At 43.7% G+C, this 20,836-nt stretch overlaps 1 protein-coding gene across 1 annotated transcript in view; it reads left to right on the top strand.

The window, feature by feature from the left end:
* Positions 1-20,836, top strand: part of lrp1bb (low density lipoprotein receptor-related protein 1Bb) — a 176,515-nt gene that overhangs the window by 99,395 nt on the left and 56,284 nt on the right. Inside the window, exons 28-43 of the mRNA XM_025063745.1 lie at positions 2,545-2,676; positions 3,033-3,260; positions 3,364-3,538; positions 3,823-3,917; positions 5,737-5,886; positions 8,659-8,799; positions 8,878-9,003; positions 9,110-9,241; positions 11,614-11,748; positions 11,902-12,031; positions 13,030-13,156; positions 13,269-13,420; positions 14,257-14,381; positions 14,592-14,963; positions 17,788-17,977; positions 19,042-19,246. Coding sequence (XP_024919513.1) covers positions 2,545-2,676; positions 3,033-3,260; positions 3,364-3,538; positions 3,823-3,917; positions 5,737-5,886; positions 8,659-8,799; positions 8,878-9,003; positions 9,110-9,241; positions 11,614-11,748; positions 11,902-12,031; positions 13,030-13,156; positions 13,269-13,420; positions 14,257-14,381; positions 14,592-14,963; positions 17,788-17,977; positions 19,042-19,246 — 2,615 coding nt within the window. The remainder of the gene's footprint in view (positions 1-2,544; positions 2,677-3,032; positions 3,261-3,363; positions 3,539-3,822; positions 3,918-5,736; positions 5,887-8,658; positions 8,800-8,877; positions 9,004-9,109; positions 9,242-11,613; positions 11,749-11,901; positions 12,032-13,029; positions 13,157-13,268; positions 13,421-14,256; positions 14,382-14,591; positions 14,964-17,787; positions 17,978-19,041; positions 19,247-20,836) is intronic.

Below are 20,836 nucleotides of genomic sequence, written 5' to 3'. Positions count from 1 at the left end.
GCAGCTAAGCTCCACTGGAGGCATAAACAGCCCTTAAGTGGTTTGCATGTCATTTGAAAGTCAAGGCAGCGCTTTTGACACCAGAACGGGGAACAAGCGTTTCTATTAGCAGGCCGGTCGTCGCGCTGCGATCACAGGTGATGTAAAACACGTTGATTAGCTGATCGTACGACGTTGACAGAATCGTCCAAATCATCCAAACAAACTCTCTGTTATTATTAATGATGTTCAGTGTCCTGATGAAAATGAAAGAAAAAGGATTTTAAAAAAAAACCACTCCATGTTTGATGTGAGCTAACGTCACTTTGTTTTATCAGTCTTGTTCATCCAGATGATAAGGATTCATATAAAGACAATTACAATAGATCAAACAAGTTGCATTTTTAATTAGAATCATGAGCTCATTAGCATCTTGAGGGGAAGAGATCCTGAATATAAATGTACTGTTAGGTGTAGTGGAAATAATTACTCTCTGACAATAGGTGTAATAATTAGAATGTGTAATGATAATGATTACATGTTCAAAGAAAAGACGGATTTGTCCTTTTGTTTTCACTGGATGCAGGATTTATGACCAGGACCAGTGTTTGTTTACGACTTATTACTTTTTGTTCGGGGATCGTAAGATCGTATTATGCATCGTACATTTACTGTTGTACGTCTGAAGACTCAGCGTGGCGTGTTCACCTGTTCAGATGACGGTAAATATATATTAGACAACAAGTCAAGGTCGTTGATGATGTGTTTTTTCCAAACCTTCATTTATTTGTAGCTTTTCAGTCTACAGACGCAAGTCAGCGTCTTCATTATCATTCCATTTATTAGATGCTAACGTCTTACCTAATCCAGGCTTACGTTTAGATTTGAGTTGGTCGTTTTCTCTGCAGATGAACTCTGTTTTACCTTGAACAAACGTAGCCTTTTGTCTGTACCTTTTGTTAGTGCAGCGTTCTTCGTGCGGTCCCTGTAGTGTCTGGTTTTAGTTTTAATGAAACGCCGACTTTGAGTCTCTGAGTAAATTTGTAAATTCACAGACTCACACAGGATGGAATGGAAATAGATTTCTGTCTGACTGAAGGATCACTACATTTTTAACGGCCAAACCCTAAAGGTTCCAGGTGTAAAATGTTCAAAGTTAAAATGCAGGACCCTCTGAAGCTGAGGGGGACAAAGGGGGGGGGGCACTAAGATCACTGATTGGACAGCACATGGCCCACAGATCAGCCCAGTAACCAGTAAGGCTGTGGAGACACTCAAGTGTTGGTATTCTGTGAATAAATCCCCCCAGATCCAGCCTGTCCTTGCTAAACGGTCCTTATGTTCTAAACAACACCCCCCTCTGGTGCTGTTCCTGAATACAGATGCTCATAACGACGCCTCTGTGCAGCTCTAATCACCACGATGGCTCTTCTTTGAAAATGGACGGTGCATGAATATGAGCTTCTCAGCCTGTTTGTGAAAAGCGCCCCTTATTTTCTTCATTTCGTTGCCAAAATCTGACAGGTCGCAGCAAAGAGCGCGGCCTCCGTGGGTGCTGCCGATCAGCCCCCGAAATCATGGCTCCTTTGAATGCTGTGCCTTTGTGATGTTTCCCCCAATTAGCACCGTGACTCAGCTGGATGCTGTTTGGGTCTCACACGTAGACGGAATTTTTTCCCCTTAAATAAGCCGTATTAGTGATGCAACGTGCCTCTCCATAATGTCACTTTACGTTACTGTAAATGTGCTGCAAATGAACTTTGAACGAGGCAGTTTGACACAAATCACCCAGAGTAGGTGGTGAAACGGAGACACGGCTTGAATGAAATGCAATTACAGGGTAACGGGAAATAATTGAACTGTGGGTGACTTTCTGAAGTCGTGCAGCGGTGATTTGTTCCCAATGCATTATCCCTTTTTAAATTACACTTAAAGGTGTGTGAAATTCACCTTGCTGTGCTGGTGTCGTGGACACAGTGAGCAGACAGAGGTCGTAGTCCTGAAAACTTCTGTCCAGTCAGAACCAGACTTAGAACCAGACCTGACTCACGTCCTGAGGTCGAAGTCAAAGAGACAACATGAAGGAACTGATGTCTTCACACTTCTGTTCACGTGTTTCCATCAGAGGATCTTCTTTGGTAACGGGTCACAACCTGCGTCTTTGAAACTCACTTCCTGTCCAATTTTTATTTCTTTTTTCTTTTTTTTGGGAAAAGTAGGAAAAACAGAGAATCAGATGGAGCGAGATGAAAAACTGGATTCATTTGAAGAGGTTTGGTTCAAATGTGGCTCTGATGATTCTTTTAAAAATCCTGATCAAATAAAAGATAACACGGCTCAAAGCTTGGTGATGATAGACTGATCAAAAATATCAAATCCATCAAAAACATGTTAGTGATGAAAAACAGACATGGAATTGGAGCATCTGTCTCGGAACTTTTTGACTGACGCTCGTGTACATGTGTCGTCTCCCATCCTCAGTCCGACCTTGATGAAGTCTCTTTACGTCTGGTACAAGATGTTCTGCCACGTCCTCCTTCATTTCCTGTCTTTTCTTCTCATCAGCCTCTAACCCGTGTGAAGCCAATGATGGACGCGGCCCCTGTTCACATCTGTGTCTCATCAATTACAACCGCACGGCTTCCTGCACCTGTCCACACCTCATGAAGCTTTCAACTGACAAACAGTCCTGCTTTGGTGAGTCAGAAGTCCTTTATGGTTCTTCTCTTTTTATATATACGTGTGTGTGTGTGTGTCAGTGTGTGTGTGTGTCAGTGTGTGTTTTCAGTCCTGCCTCTTTTTAATTATTCATTTCTCAATCTTCCCTCCAGCGCTGAAGAGATTCCTCCTGTACGTGCGTCGGTCTGAAATCCGCGGCGTGGACATCGACAACCCTTACATGAACGTCATGACGGCGCTGACGGTCAGAGATCCTTTATGGTTTTCCTCTTTTTATATATACGTGTGTGTGTGTGTCTGTGTCAGTGTGTGTGTCAGTGTGTGTTTTCAGTCCTGCCTCTTTTTAATTATTCATTTCTCAATCTTCCCTCCAGCGCTGAAGAGATTCCTCCTGTACGTGCGTCGGTCTGAAATCCGCGGCGTGGACATCGACAACCCTTACATGAACGTCATGACGGCGCTGACCGTTCCAGACATCGACGACGTCAGCATGGTGGACTACGATGCCCTGGAGGAGAGGATTTACTGGGCCGACATCAAAACGCAGACCATTAAACGGGCTTTCATCAACGGCACTGAGCTGGAGACCATCATCTCCACAGGTCGGTTTAAACATGGTCACCTGTCCTTGACATCTTGGTTCTTTCTTTTTTTTTTTCTCTTTTTCTTTTTGCCTAACCCAACCGTTGTGTTCTGTTCCGACAGACATCGTGAACTGCCGCGGCTTGGCTTTAGACTGGATTTCAAGGAACTTATATTGGCTCAGCTCTGAAAATGACGAGTCACAAATCAATGTGGCTCGCTTTGATGGGTCCCTGAAGACTTCCATCATCCACGGCATTGATAAGCCCGGGTGTCTTGTAGTGCATCCTGCCAAGGGGTAAGTAGATTAGAGCGGGGCGTGCACTCTGTCAATTCTCCGCTTTCATTGCTCGGTTTTAGGAAGTCCGACGACACCGCGTGCACAAATAAGAGATCGACTCCCGGTTGTAAACAGTAAGAGCTGTTTTACAACCTTGAAAGGTTCTTTGCAAAGTCGTCCGCTATTGGCTGGCTCTCAGACTGCAGTTAATAAACACACGTCGTTCATTGATTCTTATAAACCTCATTATATCTCATGCCTGGATGAATCGCTACTTATTCACCTCACACCTTTCCACGCAGGAAAATCTATTGGACAGATGGCAACACAATTAACATGGCCAACATGGACGGGAGCAACAGCAAGGTCCTCCAGCAAAATCAGAGGGAACCTGTAGGTCAGTATGAAAGCCATGGTTAGCATAATGAAGTAGACCTCCATTCCAGTCCGACCTGCATGGGGCGCTAGCCAAGTAGACTGTGAACATCATTTGTTTTCAAGTTTAATTTTCTTTCATTACACAGGAATACAAGCATGTTCACGCATCTCATAACCTAATGTGACGTGACCAAAAAAAAACCATGTTGGGTGGTTTGCAGTAACGCCGATCCTCCGATAGATCAGGAGCCTCAGGTTTACTGTCGTCTGGATGACGTGCGATAGTTCACTGCAAACATAAAACTGAGCAAATTTGTCAGTATCGCTTGGTTATGGATTCAATTTATGGTAATAGTGTTTAATTAAATTTCCAGGCTTCAGCAGCTGTGCCACTGGATACACCACTTTGCATCTGTGTTTACTTCATTCCAAATTTATACGAAGTAATTCCATGATTTGAACTGTAACAGGATGGAAATTCTCCAGTGAAGACGTCGGGGCCATAGTTTTAATATTCTCATTTTATGCCTTAATCAGTTCATAATCCACTGATGATGACGTTCACAGAGTGGATCAGGTGAGACGTGGAACTAAACCCTGACATTTTCTGGCCAAATAACAATATTATTTAAATGTACTGTATTTCCTCCATATATTTGTGATGAAAGTGACAGTTGGAGATTTACCGTCTCCAACACGTGTCTGTGCAAGTGTAAAACGAAGGGATCATTGCACAGAGTCATAAGTGGCGATTGGACGTCGTGGTCTCTCTGTGATGTCAGCAGCTCTAATGTGGACGCCGCTCAGGTTGGGCTCCACAGCAGCTGTGATGACTTCCTGTGTTCTGCTTCATCTGGTGAACATGGCTGAATGTGTCGCCTTTGAAAAGATCATTTGACTCTACAGCGGTGCTCTCCTCTCTGCAGCTAAAACGCCCCCGGCTGCTGGATCACCTTTGTTCACAAACTCAAATGTAACCACAAGGGGGCATGTATTTTATTTTATTTTTTATTTTTTTAACGCCCTAACCATGAAAAACCTGATCAGGTGTGTGTTCCGTAGTCTAATCCACCAAGTGAAGTCGAACAAAGTGCACGTATTTGGGTGTGTTTTTTTAGAGGTGGTAATTGTTTTGTACTGTTTCTTAATTCCCTTCATTTTTCACTGGTTCAGTCAGTGCTTTCTTAATTGCCCTGCTGTTCTATGGAGTCACTTGAGTGGCCTTGTTTGACCAGAGCCTCAGCCTGAAGCTGAAGGAGAGACCTTTGTCTGACAGAACTCCAGCAGCAGCCCCTCAGTATCCACCTGGTTCTGTGAGGGGTGGGTGGGGGTGGGGGGGGGGCTGTGCTGTAACTGTGAATCTGCCAGACAGGAATCTAACACGTCAGACTGAAAACAGACTGAAAGTGTTCAGTCTGTTCCTGTTGTTTCTCCGCGCCGACACACACGGCTGCAAACACTGGATATGTTACGTTCTAGTCAGAGTTTCCCTCAGAGGGGGATCGAACAGGCAACCTTTTAACCCCGTGGTGCCCAATAAGAAGACGAAGAAACAGATACAGATGTGAAGAGGGTTAACGCAGTTGAACTGGACTCTTTCAGTTCAGAGACTGTATGTAGATTATATCTATATATTTACATATATATTTTTATTTAAGTGTATATTTATATGTGGTTAAACCATCGTTTTATCATATCATTTTTCAAGACCTCTGATTGGTTCCCTGCCAATCAGAGCCCCCCCCCCTTCAAGACCTCTGATTGGTTCCCTGCCAGTCAGAGCTCCCCCTTCTGTTAGCCTAATGTAGCGTGTTCTCTCTCCACTCCTCTGCCCTCAGGTCTTTCCCTGGACTACACGGCCAACAGGCTGTACTGGATCAGCGCCGCCAACAGCACCATCAACAGGTGCAGCCTGGACGGCAGCGGGCTGGAGGTGCTGGAGACCGTGAAGAAGGAGATGGGCAGAGGCACGGCTCTGGCGGTGATGGGTGAGTGGAGCTTGTCACGAGTGCATCAGATTTCCACTGGGGATTAGTTCAAGAGTGTGGAGGGATTACCTGTTTAACCAGTTAAGTGGCTGAAGAATGGAACCATTTAGAGGGTCCTTCCAAGAGCGGTGTGAAGCAGCAGGGGCTTCAGATAATTAAAACCCCACGCCGGAGTGACGGATGATTGATTTTCTTACTTCTTTCCTAATGAAAAGGCTAGAAGGTGTTCATTACATGTTGATTCTTGGTGTCGGTGCTGAATCCAGTGAATCCCACGATCCATCAGTGGAAGTCCTCAAGTGTCGGTCAGTTCTCTCAGGTTGATCAAAAACATCAGCTGATTGGCTGCTGACATAACGATCCAGATTTCCAGAGTGCATTTCAATATGCATTTTCTAAATAAATTAAAATCCATCCATATCCATTTTTTCATTTTACTGTGGATATACTGTATATATATATATAACGTTTTTGTTTTGATATCAGACGTTCAACAAACCTATTTGATTCCTTTAACTTCCCGTTTGCCTCATTTTCACGTTATAAATATTTCAGTAATAAAAAAGTACTCTACCACATCAGTGTTTCATAATAACCACTGCTGGGCGCAGTTTAGTTTAATAGCCTGCTGCAGAAGTTGGTATCTTTTGTTTATCTGTGATTTGTTTTCGTCTGGCAGTGAAGCAGTTCCTCACACCGAGATAATCTTTTCAGTTAACAGTTTTACAACAGCAGAAAAAAAAGCAGAAAAACCTGAAAATGTCAGGAGTGAGAATGTAACAGCAGAAGGAATGCTCATTTTCTTCTCCTGTGCCTCTTTTGTCGTCGGAGACAACGTTCTTGAAATGTCCTCTTAAAAAACAAACAAAAATATGAAACATTTACAGTAGCATGGACTTGAGAGAAACAGAATGATACTCCAGTTGTTCAGGGAGACATTGATCTGTGAAGTAAGGACAGCTCCAGGTCGTCTTTGGAGATTTATGTAATTAATGTAAAAGAGCGTTAATCAAACCGTGGTTCCCCTCGTTCCTCTGCTCTGTACCAGCTTTATCGATCTTTAAAGTGATTAAGATTGGATTTTATACTAGCCTTTCTTTGGAACAGGCAGGAGACAATTGATTCAAATGGAATGTACTCTTCTGTAAAGGAATAATCTGAAATCTTTAGCTGAGATGATGGTTTTCTTTTCACTTTTTTATTTTTTTTATTTTTTTCCAAATTTGATCCGCTCCAGTCCTGAGGCTCTGTGGTATTTGATTGGCTCGAGGTGAAGGTGAAGACTTCTATTTAAACAGCACAAGTCAAGTCTGAACTTGTCTGGAATCAAACCAGCAGTCGGGATAGAACTGAATATGATGTGCCACAACTGAACAATCATGGCCGCCCAGCGTTCCCCGTGGCATCAAATTAACACGGAGTGCACAGCTAATCTTGGCTGGCGTGCCCTCCGGGGTCAGATGTGTTGTAAACTGCATGCAGACTGTCATTTCCACTCACGGGGCGTTTGTCTGATCTGTGGAAATGAGTTTCACGTTCCTCCGAGCCTGGAGCTGTTAATGAAAGTGGGAAGGAGTGCTGTGTGTTTATTTTTGATTTTTTTTTTTATTTGAATAATTTACACAAGGTCTCTCATGTTTTTTTTTGCAATTAATGGCATAAATCATAAACCACACACACACACGCTCATATTTAATGAGTATCGATTTATTCATTCATTACCTACTGACACATACAACATGTTCAATCCCAGAAGAGTCCTGCTGTGATCCTTCACATGGAAAAAATCACCGTCTCAGGAATCATGTGAGGATGGAGGAAACGAAAATATATAAATATATAAGTGCATGTAAAAACACTTGTAAGAACACTGGGTTCTGGTCTCTGTTTTTGAAGGACGTGGTTGACGGCACTGACCTGCCTGAACAAAAGCCTGACTTAAATCAGATTTAATAAAAATCACGGGCGTGAACAGAAGACCAGGGTCAATGTTAAGAATCCATCAACTCTGAAGGAGTTTAGAGACTGAAGAACCTCAAACATGTCGGTGTGTTGAGAGTTCTAGTTTCTGTGTATAATCATCTGAGTATTACTATAAAAATGAAGAAGAAAATGTTTTTAACTCTGATCAACTCGAGCTAATCACTTTTGACTTTGTGTCTTTTTTATTGGTAGTAAAAAGTTTAACAGTTGATCTTTTGCTGAAGCCAAACTTTCGTGGTCATTAGCTGAAATACAACTGTGAATACAACTGTAGTATTGTCGGAGTACTAGAGTAGTACAGTGTCAGACATGATATAGTTTTACTGCCCAGAAGATTTAATGATTACAGGACGAGAAAGATGACGTCACTGCTAAATAATATGGATGGACGGATGGATGGATGATGGATCCAATAAAATCCAATAAAAACATATCTAAATACAACCAAATACTTTTAATTCAATATTGTGTTTTTGGTTTTATTTATATGTTTGATAGATGGTAAAGATATAAAATATATATTGACCTACATTTTTGAAAACAGTTTGAAAAGATCCTGTTAGTGTTGACTACAATAACGTTCTCTCAACACTTTACAGTTTGAAAAGATCCTGTTAGTGTTGTTAGTGTACAATAACGTTCTTTCAACACTTCGACACGGTGGATTAGATCACAGTGAAGCTGAGGTCGTCGAGGTCGACACCACATGGTGATCAGTTCTATCAAACACACCTGCATGTCAAAGGTTATCTCAGATAATTGTCCATTGTCTAATTGACTCTGTGTCAGGTGGAAAACTGTGGTGGGCGGACGAGGAAGGGGCCCAGCTGGGAACGGTGAACAAGAGGGACGGACGAAACCCCGCGGTCCTCAGAAACAAGACGAGTGGAGTGGTCCATATGAAGGTGTACGACAGAGAGGGTCAGAAAGGTGAGCAGCACGACAGCAGAAGAAGAACGTCCAACCACCTGACCTCAAAGCTCACCTTCATGTCTGCCAATCACTCAGGGAGAAACCAGTGCCAGGTGAACAACGGAGGATGTTCACAGCTGTGTTTCCCGACGTCCGAGAACACGCGGAGCTGCTCCTGCACCCTGGGCTACAAACTACGGACGGATCGCATGTCGTGTGAAGGTGATCGGCCGTTCTACCCTTATGTTTTCTAACCCTAACCCTGAGATAATCAGGATTAATCAACACAGAAATGGAATTACATTCAGGAACCTGCGTCTGTTCTTAGGTGTGGACTCTTTCCTGATGTATTCCATCCACGAGGGAATCCGGGGAATCGCCCTGGAACCAAATGACAACAGTGAGGCCCTGATGCCCATCACAGGAACTCTGTTTGCTGTTGGAGTTGACTTTCATGCTGGTAGGAAAACATATCACACACATAAACACACACACACACAGAGTTGTTTTTATTTTGTCTAATACCTGAGAGGAGCACGGGCTGCGATCAAAACTATTTTCTTCGTGTTCCTCCTGACCGGCTGGACGTCAGATTATTCATCTCTCCCTAAACAGGAAGTCAATCGCAGCCCGTTTCGTTCCGAAGGCTGTAAAGCCAGAAACACTCTGTGAGTTTAGGTTCCACAAACATGGAGGACCTTCAGTTTGATATATTTATATATTTTTATCTTCTACCCTGTAGATTTGAGGCTTTTGTCAGTATCAAAGTTCACACTGGACGTGGAGAAGGAAGTTGGGTTCATCACTCACCCTGGTGGTGAAACAGTGTAAAAACCATGTATAAAATATAAAACATATATATATATATATATTTATGGAGCAGTTGGTGACAGTGCCGTATTATCATGAGTGTGTCAGGAACAGAAGGGTGAACGTGCTGCAGCCTCCTGAACCATCACTGGTGGTACGGTGGAGAGCAGTGAAAGGGAACTTATAGAGAAAAGAAAACCTCCGCAGTAATAACGTCAACCTGTTTCTTCATAATCCTAAGCCGTTCTCAGTGTTTTGTATCCGAGCGCTGCTCTCCGACACGTGTCCAGTGTCTTGAATCGTGCGCTGTTTCTTATGATAAAATGATATATTTATTACACTGTGAATATACTCCGGGCTTGTAGCCTTCCACGTACAGCGATTGCAATATGTTGCCACTGATGCATGATAAGAAATCCTGTATCAAGGAAATTGCATATGTACATCAGAGGAAACAACAACGTCCACAGAAGGATTTGCAGCAGCTCTTTTCTTAAAAACTCAGAGAAGCAATAATATGTTTCTCCACAGATGCTACAATTTCAGCATTGATGTAAAAATGAAATGAAGGACATGGAGAAAAAAAAAAAGAAAATCTGCGGAATCTGATTTGACAATATGAACTAAATGCAGTTGCAGCGTTCAGCCTCACGGTGAACGAGGAGGTCGAACCACGGAGCGACAACATGCAGGTTAAACAGTTTCACTCCGTCTGGTCAAATCTTTAAAGATGGATAACAAATGCGTTTGTGTGGATGGAGCGCTCCGAGGCCGCGGGGTCAGAAGGTCAAGCTGGGAACAGGAGGATTGTGGGTTGGAATTCTGTTTTGTGTTGAGCCAGCACCATAAACCTCCCACCGCTGCCGTGCTGCTCCCTGGTGGTGGTTCACAGACACGTGAAGAGCCGGGGTCTCCAAGCCAAATTAGCTGAGGGTCAGTGCTGCCCCCTTCATTTCACTGGAGAACTGCATCCGTGTTAAACCTTTAATGTTCAGTAGAAAATATATATGACCAGGAAGTTCACGTTCAGTATAAGTATTCTATAAATACTGCAGTCCATACTGCTAGTACACCCCCCCCCCACCCATTAAAATGACCAACTATGACATTTTAGTCAAAGTGGCCCCCAGGCCAGAGGTTGAGAACCCTGCTTTCGAGAATTACTATTTATTTGTACGGCAGGTTGTTACGAACACTGACATAAATTTGATATTTTTTTTCATGATGTGACGGAGTTCATTTGATTTATTAATTCATTTTTATTGTAAATAATTCATTTGGTGAAGATTATTAATCCAAACTTCCACTACTGAGGACAGATATTATAATATACATTTAAATAAATCCACCATTATATTTCATCCAGAATTTTCTACAGAAACACAGGGTACAGGCAGGTCAAAGGTCATTTTCCATTTATTCGCTGTAATGAGAGAAACAAAACGTTAAAAATAATAGTTAAAAATAAGAGAATCCTCGGAGCCCGACGGTGATTCAGCACGATGACGTTACCAACACGCTGAGGAAGGCTGAGGAACGTTCTCTCCGGTTGTAACTTTGTGCAGGTGAGGATGCTTTACCAAGCTCATCTAAAAGACGCAGCGTAATTTACATGTCATTATAGAAGCCGGGCCGGCGGAGCAGAACAGATGAAAGCCCCGCAGCCGTATCCTGTCAGGAGTGAGCTCGGTGTTAAGTGCAGGAAGGCAGCAGAAACAAGAAATTACAAATGAACATAATACGCCTTCTAAACTCCTAACAATCTGAGCCGACGTGACGCAGCCTCAGAGAGGAACACGCAGACGGAGACAGAAATCACTGCTCCGTGAGGTCAGCCAACGTGGCCTCCCCTCTTTACACCCTGTCAACAGATCTGTGTGGCCCCTAATGGGGGCAGAGCAGGGGGTGGGGGGGGCACTTTCATACTTTACGGTCCCACGCAGCGTTCAGTGATTTGGAACAAGCAGCAGTAAACTCTGAGCGCCGTTGTTTGTGGCAGCTCATTATCTGCGTTGTGTTCAGGAAATGACACCGTGTACTGGACTGACATGGGGCTGAACAGAATCTCCCGCGCCAAACGGGATCAGACCTGGAGGGAGGACGTCATCACCACCGGCATCAGCCGAGTGGAAGGCATCGCCGTTGATTGGATCGCAGGCGAGTATTTTATTGGCCGTTAAATTATCATCTGACGTTAACGGCGCCTCGTTACATCATTAAGTTTGTGTATTCACACTGTTGTCGATCGTGTTTCTCTGATTGTCAACTGAGCCCCACGTGTAACACGGAACACTTTGTGTTTCCACACAGGAAATCTGTACTGGACGGACCACGGCGTTAACCTGATAGAAATCTCCCGTCTCAGCGGTGCGTACCGCTCAGTGGTAATCTCTGAAGGACTGGACCAGCCCAGGGCCATCGCTGTACATCCACAGAAGGGGTAGGAGACGGCTGGGTCTGACTTTGACTCACATTAACAGTCTGATCCTCACTGGAATCATATCTGGAAACAAAAGAACACTTTGATACCGATTACTGCCGTAACCTTGACGACCTGGAGATTCAGAAACCACCGTCTGACTGTGTCGTCTGCTACAGTAACATGTATTCATTCATACTCTACAGCCAGAGTTGGCTCTTGGCAAAATTAGACGCTTGGAGCGCCATCTGATGGAGGGTGAGATGGTGCAAACGCTCAGAGAAAACAAAGAAAGGGCATGAAAGGGTGCAAACGCTCAGAGAAAACAAAGAAAAAGAAAAAATTCCCACAGGCCACAGGGGGCACTAAACCACAAACATGAAACTGGCTGGAGCCAGTTCTGTGTCCAACAAATAAAGTTGTGCGATATTGTTGCTGCCGTTGATTTGACCCTTAAACTCAGGCGTTTCTGATTGGCCAGACGGACACGGCGGCGCAGTTCCATCTTTCCAAATAAAATTTAAAGTAAAAACAGAAACACCTCACAGCCAACCACGCCTGTAGATCCTCAACCAAACTCGGCTGCGTTCACTGATGCTTCTGCAACAGTTTTATTAATTTATCATCGTTGAAATGTCAAGTTCTGCTGCCGTTTCTATACCAGAAAAAAAAAAACTTCCCACAGACGACGGGCTAACGTCTCCAGGCTAATTAACTGCCACTAATGTTTTAGCATCTGTCGACATGACTTAATAATAACATGTCACTAAGGATTAGGTGGAGAATCTGTGTGGTCTCGTCCATGTTCCAGTACCGATCATGAAGATGGGGTCGGCCGTCCAGGGTTCAACGCCGCGGCCTCAGAAAATGAATTAATTGCATTGATTCCAAAGTTAGAATTTCATTAACGGAGGTTAATAATAGTTTGACAGTAAAGTACAGTTTGTTGTACAGAAACAAATGTTTGTCTCAGGTTGTAGTACTTTGTATGTTAACATTTGTGTCACTGCGATGGTCAGGTTTCTCTTCTGGACTGAGTGGGGTCAGAATCCCTGCATCGGCCGCTCCCGTCTGGACGGTTCAGACCAGGTGACGCTGGTCAACTCCGGCATCATGTGGCCCAACGGAATTTCAATTGACTACGAGGTGAAGTGAGAATTGCAGTAACTTCACTTCCGTTGTAGGACTGCTCACAGTAATCTGAGCGTAGTACCTCACACCTCCTCACCGGACCATCTTCCTTTTAAATTACCTGCAGGAAAACACATTATACTGGTGCGACACCCGCACAGATAAGATCGAGAGGATCAACCTTGAGACAGGCGAGGGCCGTGAGATTGTACTGTCTGTGGCCAACGTGGACCTGTTCTCCGTGGCTGTGTTTGGGCCTTACATCTACTGGTCTGACAGGTAATTTATTATATTCTTAAATACACACACACACACACACACACACACACACGCGAGGCCTGCGACACCAACCTGACACCAACCCCTCCCTCCACAGGTCCGGTGTAAAAAAAACATTCAAAGCAGCGTGAAGGTCACCTCCGTGTTTTTTTATAAATACCCCAGACACAATTCAATGATAGCAGCAAGGGCAGATCCTTCTAGAACCACCTACTGTATAATAACGGCCACACTTAAACTTAATGACGCCATATTTCCAGCTACTTTATGCATATTTATACATGCGTTTGAAGCAGTGTTTGGAGCCGGTGGCGTGTCGGAGGAGACGGGTTAACGACTTTGAGAAAAGAAACAGTTGTAAAAATTCTTGATCCAGTTTCTCTTTTTTTTTGTCGCGCGTGTTTTCTTCTTTTTTTTAACAAATGTCGTCCTTACGACTGAGGGAGAAACTCTCAGCTTTACGGCCGTTTTATCTTCAGCAGCTTGAACTTTGTGTCTAAACCAACTGACGGCAGAGATTTGACATCATTTCTGTCCCAGAACCGTCTCTCTGGGGGGCCGCGATGGGGTGAAAGTGGTTAATGTTCTTGCCTTACAGCAGTGGTTCTCACAGTGGGGGGTGGGGTTACTGCTGGGAGGAGGCAAATTATCTTCATTTTAATATCATATTTTTTTTTGTGCCACAGTGAAATTATAGTGTTTTCTAATTGTATTTTTTTTTTTTTTTTTGCACTACAAGAATAGGAGTTTTGAAGGAAGATAATCGAGAAGCACAAATGTCTCTAACACCTGTGTTAATTCAGTGTTCTGAACAAATGTCTTCCGTTGTTGATCAGGGCTCATTCCAACGGTTCCATCCGCCGTGCCTTCAAGTCCGACACCTCAGAGGTGGTGACCATGAGGAGTGGACTAGGAGTTAATTTGAAGGACGTCACCGTCTTCAACAGAGGCAGAGAAAAAGGTTAGAGCTTTCACCCCACATTTATCAGCTCATAGTTCCTCCTACATTATTATTGATCTGCAGCCTGACTTTCCCGTTGATGTCTTTCTTATTTTCTCTTTCTTGATCTTTATACAACTAACTAAGTACTTTTTTTTTTTTTTTTTAAATATGATACAAATACTATAGTACACGTAGAGATAAATAACTGAACACCTCTCTGGTTTCAAGGCACCAACCCCTGTGCCAGGAGTAATGGCGGCTGTCAGCAGTTGTGCTTCCACCTGGGCAGCGGGCGGCGGACCTGCTCCTGCGCCCACGGCCGCCTGGCAGATGATGGCTTTGCCTGCGAGCGCTACGACGGTTATCTTCTCTACTCTGAGAGGACGATCCTGAAAAGCATCCATCTCTCAGATGAGAATGACCTCAACTCTCCTGTCCAGCCTTTTGAAAACCCTGCATTTTTCAAAAATGTCATAGCGCTGGCCTTTGACTACAGCCAGAAGATTGTTGGGACGAACCGCATATTTTTCAGCGACGTCCACTTTGGGAATATACAAATGATTAATGACGACTGGACAGGACGGACTATTATTGCTGAAAGTAAGTACATGTTTTTCTCCTACTTTCTGACCGTGCTTTTGACCTTTATATATTTCTGTGTCTGTGTCTGTGTGTGTGTGTGTTCCTGCTACAGATATACAGATATAGATATGGAATATACAGTAAATGGAAGGAAAATGTTTTGGGTGAGGGTACGTAGAGTCAGACACAGAAATAAAAGAGGAAAAAAAAATCACATTTTTGTCTAACGTTAGTATTTGATGTTTGTTTTAGAATCCACTCGTGGACTGGCTTTGATTTGGCCCGCGGGCCACCAGTTGACACCAGTTAGTGTAAGGATTAGGATGAGGTATATATTTGTGAAAGATAAGAGAGTGTGTGTGTGTGTCTGCTGGTGTTGGTATAACTGTACTTATTGGGACAGTGTCTTCAAAACGTCCTGTGGTCGTGGGGTAAGAGAGTCTGACAGGGACAGGGACAGGGACATGTTCATGTTATGGTCAGGGTCAGGGATGTGATGGTTGACGTCCAACCGTGTGTTCTGTTCTCGTTTCGTACGTTGAACCACACAGTGGTTTCACGTTTGTTCCGTTCTGACCCACTGTTTAACCAGGTTCAAAGACTCCATTCATGTTATTGTTTACTGTGGTTTTTCAGGCGTTATTTCTTTATGAGCCTCTTTATTATTTCCTCAGTACAGTCTAATACCCGTGTATCCAAATGCGGAGAATAAAAGGCATCTCAGTGTCAGACACGAGGCCCAGGATGGGTCTAATCCTTTTTTCTTGTCTCCACTAAAGCTTGGTAAGCCATGTCTTGATAAGCATGACTGGTTTGGTATGAATAGCAGAAGCCTTTGTTGTGCTCGGCTGCCGCCCTGTGCATTCTGAGAAGTTTTCAGTGGGAGTCAGTTTTAACACCTCTCCACGCTCCGTGTTTCTACACAGACAACTGATGTCACATCCTTCACTTCAAACTCTCTGCTCTGCAGCATGTTGAACTCTGCTAATGTACTCATCATATATATATATATATATTTATATATATATTTATAACAACATGTAATCACCAGTTTCTTCCTTCTGGATGAGTGTGTTTGTTGTTCGTACTCGTGGGGATGTGTTTTTCAAACTATAGTCTTGGGAACAATTAGAGAGTATTTTGAGGGTCAAGATTTATTTTTAATTTAGGATTAGAATTTAAATCAGATCAGAGTTAGGCAGTGAACAGTGCAGTGAGTGATTTACCACCGACTGTGGTGAAGAGTCTAATAACACTGTTATACTGTGGGTCGACAGACAGCTGTCTGAGGTGACGTACAGTGGATGAAGGTCATATAAATATTGACCGTCCACTGATCAGTTGTGCTACCTTCACCCCCCCACTCCCTCCCTCACCCCCCCACTCCCTGCTGGACCCCTTTTTTCGAACACTTTACCCCAGAAATCTCCTGGTAAAAGAAATGGAACAAAGACGTTTTTGATAAACGCCACTGTGAATAAAACAAAGTTGTTTTTTTTTTCTTTCTGAAAGTTTTTACCTGCATCTTGTCATTGCAGAAAGGTGACAATGTTAATCTTCCATATTTCCCTAATTAAACTTCATGTCCCCAGTTAATTACTCCTCGCTCCTGCCAAGGAAGTGCGAGAAACCTGAAGCTGCCAGACAGCTTTTACTGCACACTGTTAAATATGTGATCATCCGACTCAGTGCTGTCTAAATATTCTGGATTATGGTTTCTGCGTTGGTACAAAAGTGCAATCCAAATTCCATTTCATCACCAGCATGTTCACCATTACCATCATTTATTGAGCTGCTCAGAGACAGAAAAGAAAAAAAAGATCAGACTTGAAACATGTGCCGATTGATGTGGGCTAAATGTTTTGTAGCCGTTTTGTTTTTATTGATGCTTCTGTACTTTTATTAAATGGAGAAAAGTCACGTCTTCTCCTTTTTATCTCCCACTAGTTTTTCTGTCTGACGTTGATAATGTTTTATTTTGTCGATCTACAAAATGGCAAATAGAGCTAGAAATGAGCAAACAGAGAGTCGCGGCGTGGATCTGATTGTTCCAGCGCACTAACAAAGCTGCCGCCCTATCTTGTGGACAAAGTGTGATTTGTGACACCTAACGCTGCGGCGGCTTTATGGAGTACAACTATTTGCACTGTCCTGAATCATCCACAAACACATTTCTGTCCAGTGCAGTGAGGCGTGAAGTCATTTCCCTGTCAGTCAACAAAGAAACACGATTGGATGTTTAATCTGAACAGCGGCGGCGGCGGAAGTGTGGACGCAAATATGCAACAACCACTTGGCGGTTCAGTCAACACCAGATGTTAGCGGCAATTCAAACCAAAATAATTAGACCTCAGTCTGACAAAAGGAGGAAACTTTTCTCTTTATTTCTAAGATTCATTATTATTATTATACAGCCGTAACAGCAGCTGTCCAATAAGAGCGCCCTCTCACAGTGAACGCCTGTCATTTCACTCCTCCTCCGATGAATAGCTCTGGTGACCCTTAGTGAAACTCACACAATTTTAAAAAATCACTTCTTCAGATTTTAAGAAGGTTTTTGTTGTGTTATTTGACGTCTGCGTGGCTTCTCAGTCTTATTAGTTTTATTCAAAACTTTATCAGTGAACAACTGAAGCAGACTGAGGGTGAAACGACTCCAGTTACAAATTTTGACCGTTTCCTTTTTCTTCTGATGGACTTCAGGTCTGGTCGTTGGTTTCTCTGTGATGTTGTTGTTTTGAGTCACTTTTCCTCACATCAGTCTGACAAAAGGAGGAAACTTTTCAAATGAAACAAATGAATTGGACAAATGAAATATTTTCTTCTGCACGTCCTCTTGTAGATGTGGGCTCAGTGGAGGGTCTGTCCTATCATAAGACGTGGGACGCTCTGTACTGGACCAGCTCCACGACCTCCACCATCAGCAGACAGACCGTGGACCAGAACAGAGTGGGTGCCTTCAGCAGAGAGGCTGTGGTCACACTTTCTGACGATGACCATCCGCACATCCTGGCCCTGGACGAGTGCCAGAAGTGAGTCGCAGCCCCCGACCCCCCCACACTCCTGCATGACCTACACTTTGTTGTGCCACATTATTCAATCATTGATGTCTCGGGTCAAATGTCTGCGCCCCAGGTTTAGCCTCTGTTGCTCTGTGACTCAGCACAAACGTATCTGCAGTTTGACAGAGGTTTGTCCAGAATCCTGGGTTTCCTCTCCCTCCAGCAGCAGCAGAGTTGTTTTTCTTTCTGCTGTCTGGACGACACCATCGTTATTTAGTCAAATGGTTTAGTAAAACAAAAAGTCATATCCCAATGACATTGGAAAAGCCAAACGTTTCCTCCTCCTCCCTTACCTCTCGCACTCCGGTATTTATTACTTAGTTCCTAAAATAAATTGCACTTAATGGAGAAGGTCAGTGTCAGAGTTATTAGAAAAAAAAGTCACATTATTGCAGATTTAAGATACTGTATCTGCACCGGCCTATTAGTTTTATGATACATTTTTAAGATCTTTTTACTTGTCTATAAATCTTTTTATTGACTTTATTTTTGATATGTTGCCAACATATATCCCAGAACTGGCTCTTAAAACCATGTGCTGCCCATTACTGAAAAAAAAGGCCGAAGGACCAGGATCTGAGGACAGATATCAGCAGAGACAGACACAGACACACGACAAGGACAGATGGGGACGGATGGATGGATGGACCGATGGACGGACGGACGGATGGATGGACTGATGGATGGATGGACAGATGGATGGATGGATGCTGCTTTTGTCTTTTTTTTTTCCTGACTTGAACATAAATAATTGAGACCTTTGTCACATCCTGTGGCTCTAATCTGTTTGTCCAATGAAAACTGATGAGTTCAGGGCGCTCTGCTGATAAAAGGTCACGGAGGTCGTAGCTGGGCTGATGGTGATAAACGACTGATATGACTGTGTATATAATCTTGATCAGTTCGTATTGACTGGACTGTGATTTATCTCAAGTCTTATGGACTTCTCTCACACACACTGACAAAACTGACTGACTGAATTTTTTTTTTTTTTTTTAACAAATGTTTTGTCGTTGTCTGTGACTAAACTCCAGCCTGATGTTTTGGACCAACTGGAACGAGCAGAGGCCGTCGGTCATGAGATCCACTCTAGCGGGACAGAACCTGAGGATCATCATAAGTACGGACATCCTGACTCCCAGCGGCCTGACCATCGACCACCGGGCGGAGAAGCTCTACTTCTCAGACGGAAGCCTTGGAAAGATTGAGAGATGTGACTACGACGGCTCGGGCCGAAACGTAAGTCTGGAAATAATGGAAATCTGAAAACGATTGATGGATGTAATATATTTTATACTTTTGTTTTCCTTCAGAATGTATTTGAATAATTGAAATAACCATTTGCATATTTATTTATTTATTTTATTTTTTTACATTTTGAAATTCACCACAGCGAGAGACCTCCTTTGATCCGACGACTGACTGGAGAGAATGTATTTTACGCTTTTGTCTCTAAGCACTGCTTATGTTGGCTCACAGAACAGCCAAGAATCAGACGGAGTGTCAGAGTGTCAGACTGATTCTTCCTTTTCTCTTGAAAAGACGCAGATTTGATGTGTTGCATTTAATCTCTCATTCCTACTGTACTGAGAAGCTCTGAAACATGGAAGCCTTCGCAGCCGCCGTGATGTGAGACACCTCTTGATTTTCTCTCGTCTTCGTAGTCTCTGAAGGGGCGGATGGCGTCCTTAATCACACAAGTCGTTCCCTGCCAAAGTAAACAGGCTCAGTTGGGGGAGTTTTCATTTTGTCCGTGAAATATTGCATACATAATGTATGACCCCCCCGCCAAGATATGTACATCCTCTGTTTCCCCGGTGTGCACAGCATTACAGGACAAGATTATCTTTTCTTCCGTGCACTTAGGTTTTTTTCGTAACGGGATCTCTGCAGCCGGGCACCTCGGTGCATTTCAATTAGTCGCCCGTCTGCTTCCCAGCTGGGTCACAAGGCTGAGAGAGTCTTCACCTCTGGGTCCCCGCTGCAGTGGAGTCCTGCTAATGAAGGCTTCACAGTGAAATTGCTCTGCGTGTCGATCCTCCATTCCAATTAAAAAGTGTGAATTAAACAGAGGCAGCTGATTGTCAACTTCAGCACTTTCCCCCATTTCTCCCCCAAATGTAAGGGGGAGAAATGTCAATGGAACTGGTCCTCAGCGTCCAAGACATTAATACTGTGGAGCGACGGCAGCTTCAGGCCTCCTGTCGTTTAAGAAGAATCTTGATTGTTGAAGTTGGATGGCAGAGAAGAGCCCTCCGAGGCTGGAACCACTCCCCACTGCAGCAGGGCTATCGCTCACTGCCAGTGCATTCAACGGCAAAGAGTGCCCCCAATATGCCAATTTGGGAGCAGGGTCTGTGTTAAACATAAAGGCAGGATAGAGGAGCAGACGAAGGGAAAGATGTCGCCATGGTAACCCAACTTTGTCGAGTGACAACCCAAGTAAATATCAATTCAATGTTTCAATGCCGTTTGTTAACAAAAACAAACAAAACATTTTTTTAAACCCAAAGAGTAATTAGAATAAATGAAGTGTTGTAGGTTGAAAACAAGAGCTAGAAATAAAAGACATGTGTTCCTGTCTGCCAGTGAAACGTGTCCCAAATCTAATTTCCCATCAATATGTTCCGTCCTCAGCCATCTGCTCTGCTCCGTCCTCTCTCACTGCCTGATGCCCATTTGTTGCTTCCCCACACTGGGCTCCTTTAATCAACACCTGTCCTATTAATCCCGCTACGGCGCGGGGCTAATGCGGTGCCACTTACAAGCCTGTCCCAATAATGGCTTGGTCTACGGAGCTGCTGGAGGCCACGGTGCTCCGCACATCTA

Source organism: Cynoglossus semilaevis, chromosome 16, assembly GCF_000523025.1.
Source record: "Cynoglossus semilaevis isolate Cse_v1.0 chromosome 16, Cse_v1.0, whole genome shotgun sequence".
In the NCBI taxonomy this organism is placed as follows: domain Eukaryota; kingdom Metazoa; phylum Chordata; class Actinopteri; order Pleuronectiformes; family Cynoglossidae; genus Cynoglossus; species Cynoglossus semilaevis.
Note: the sequence above shows the minus strand (reverse complement) of the source record. Positions and strands in the feature narration are given on the sequence as shown.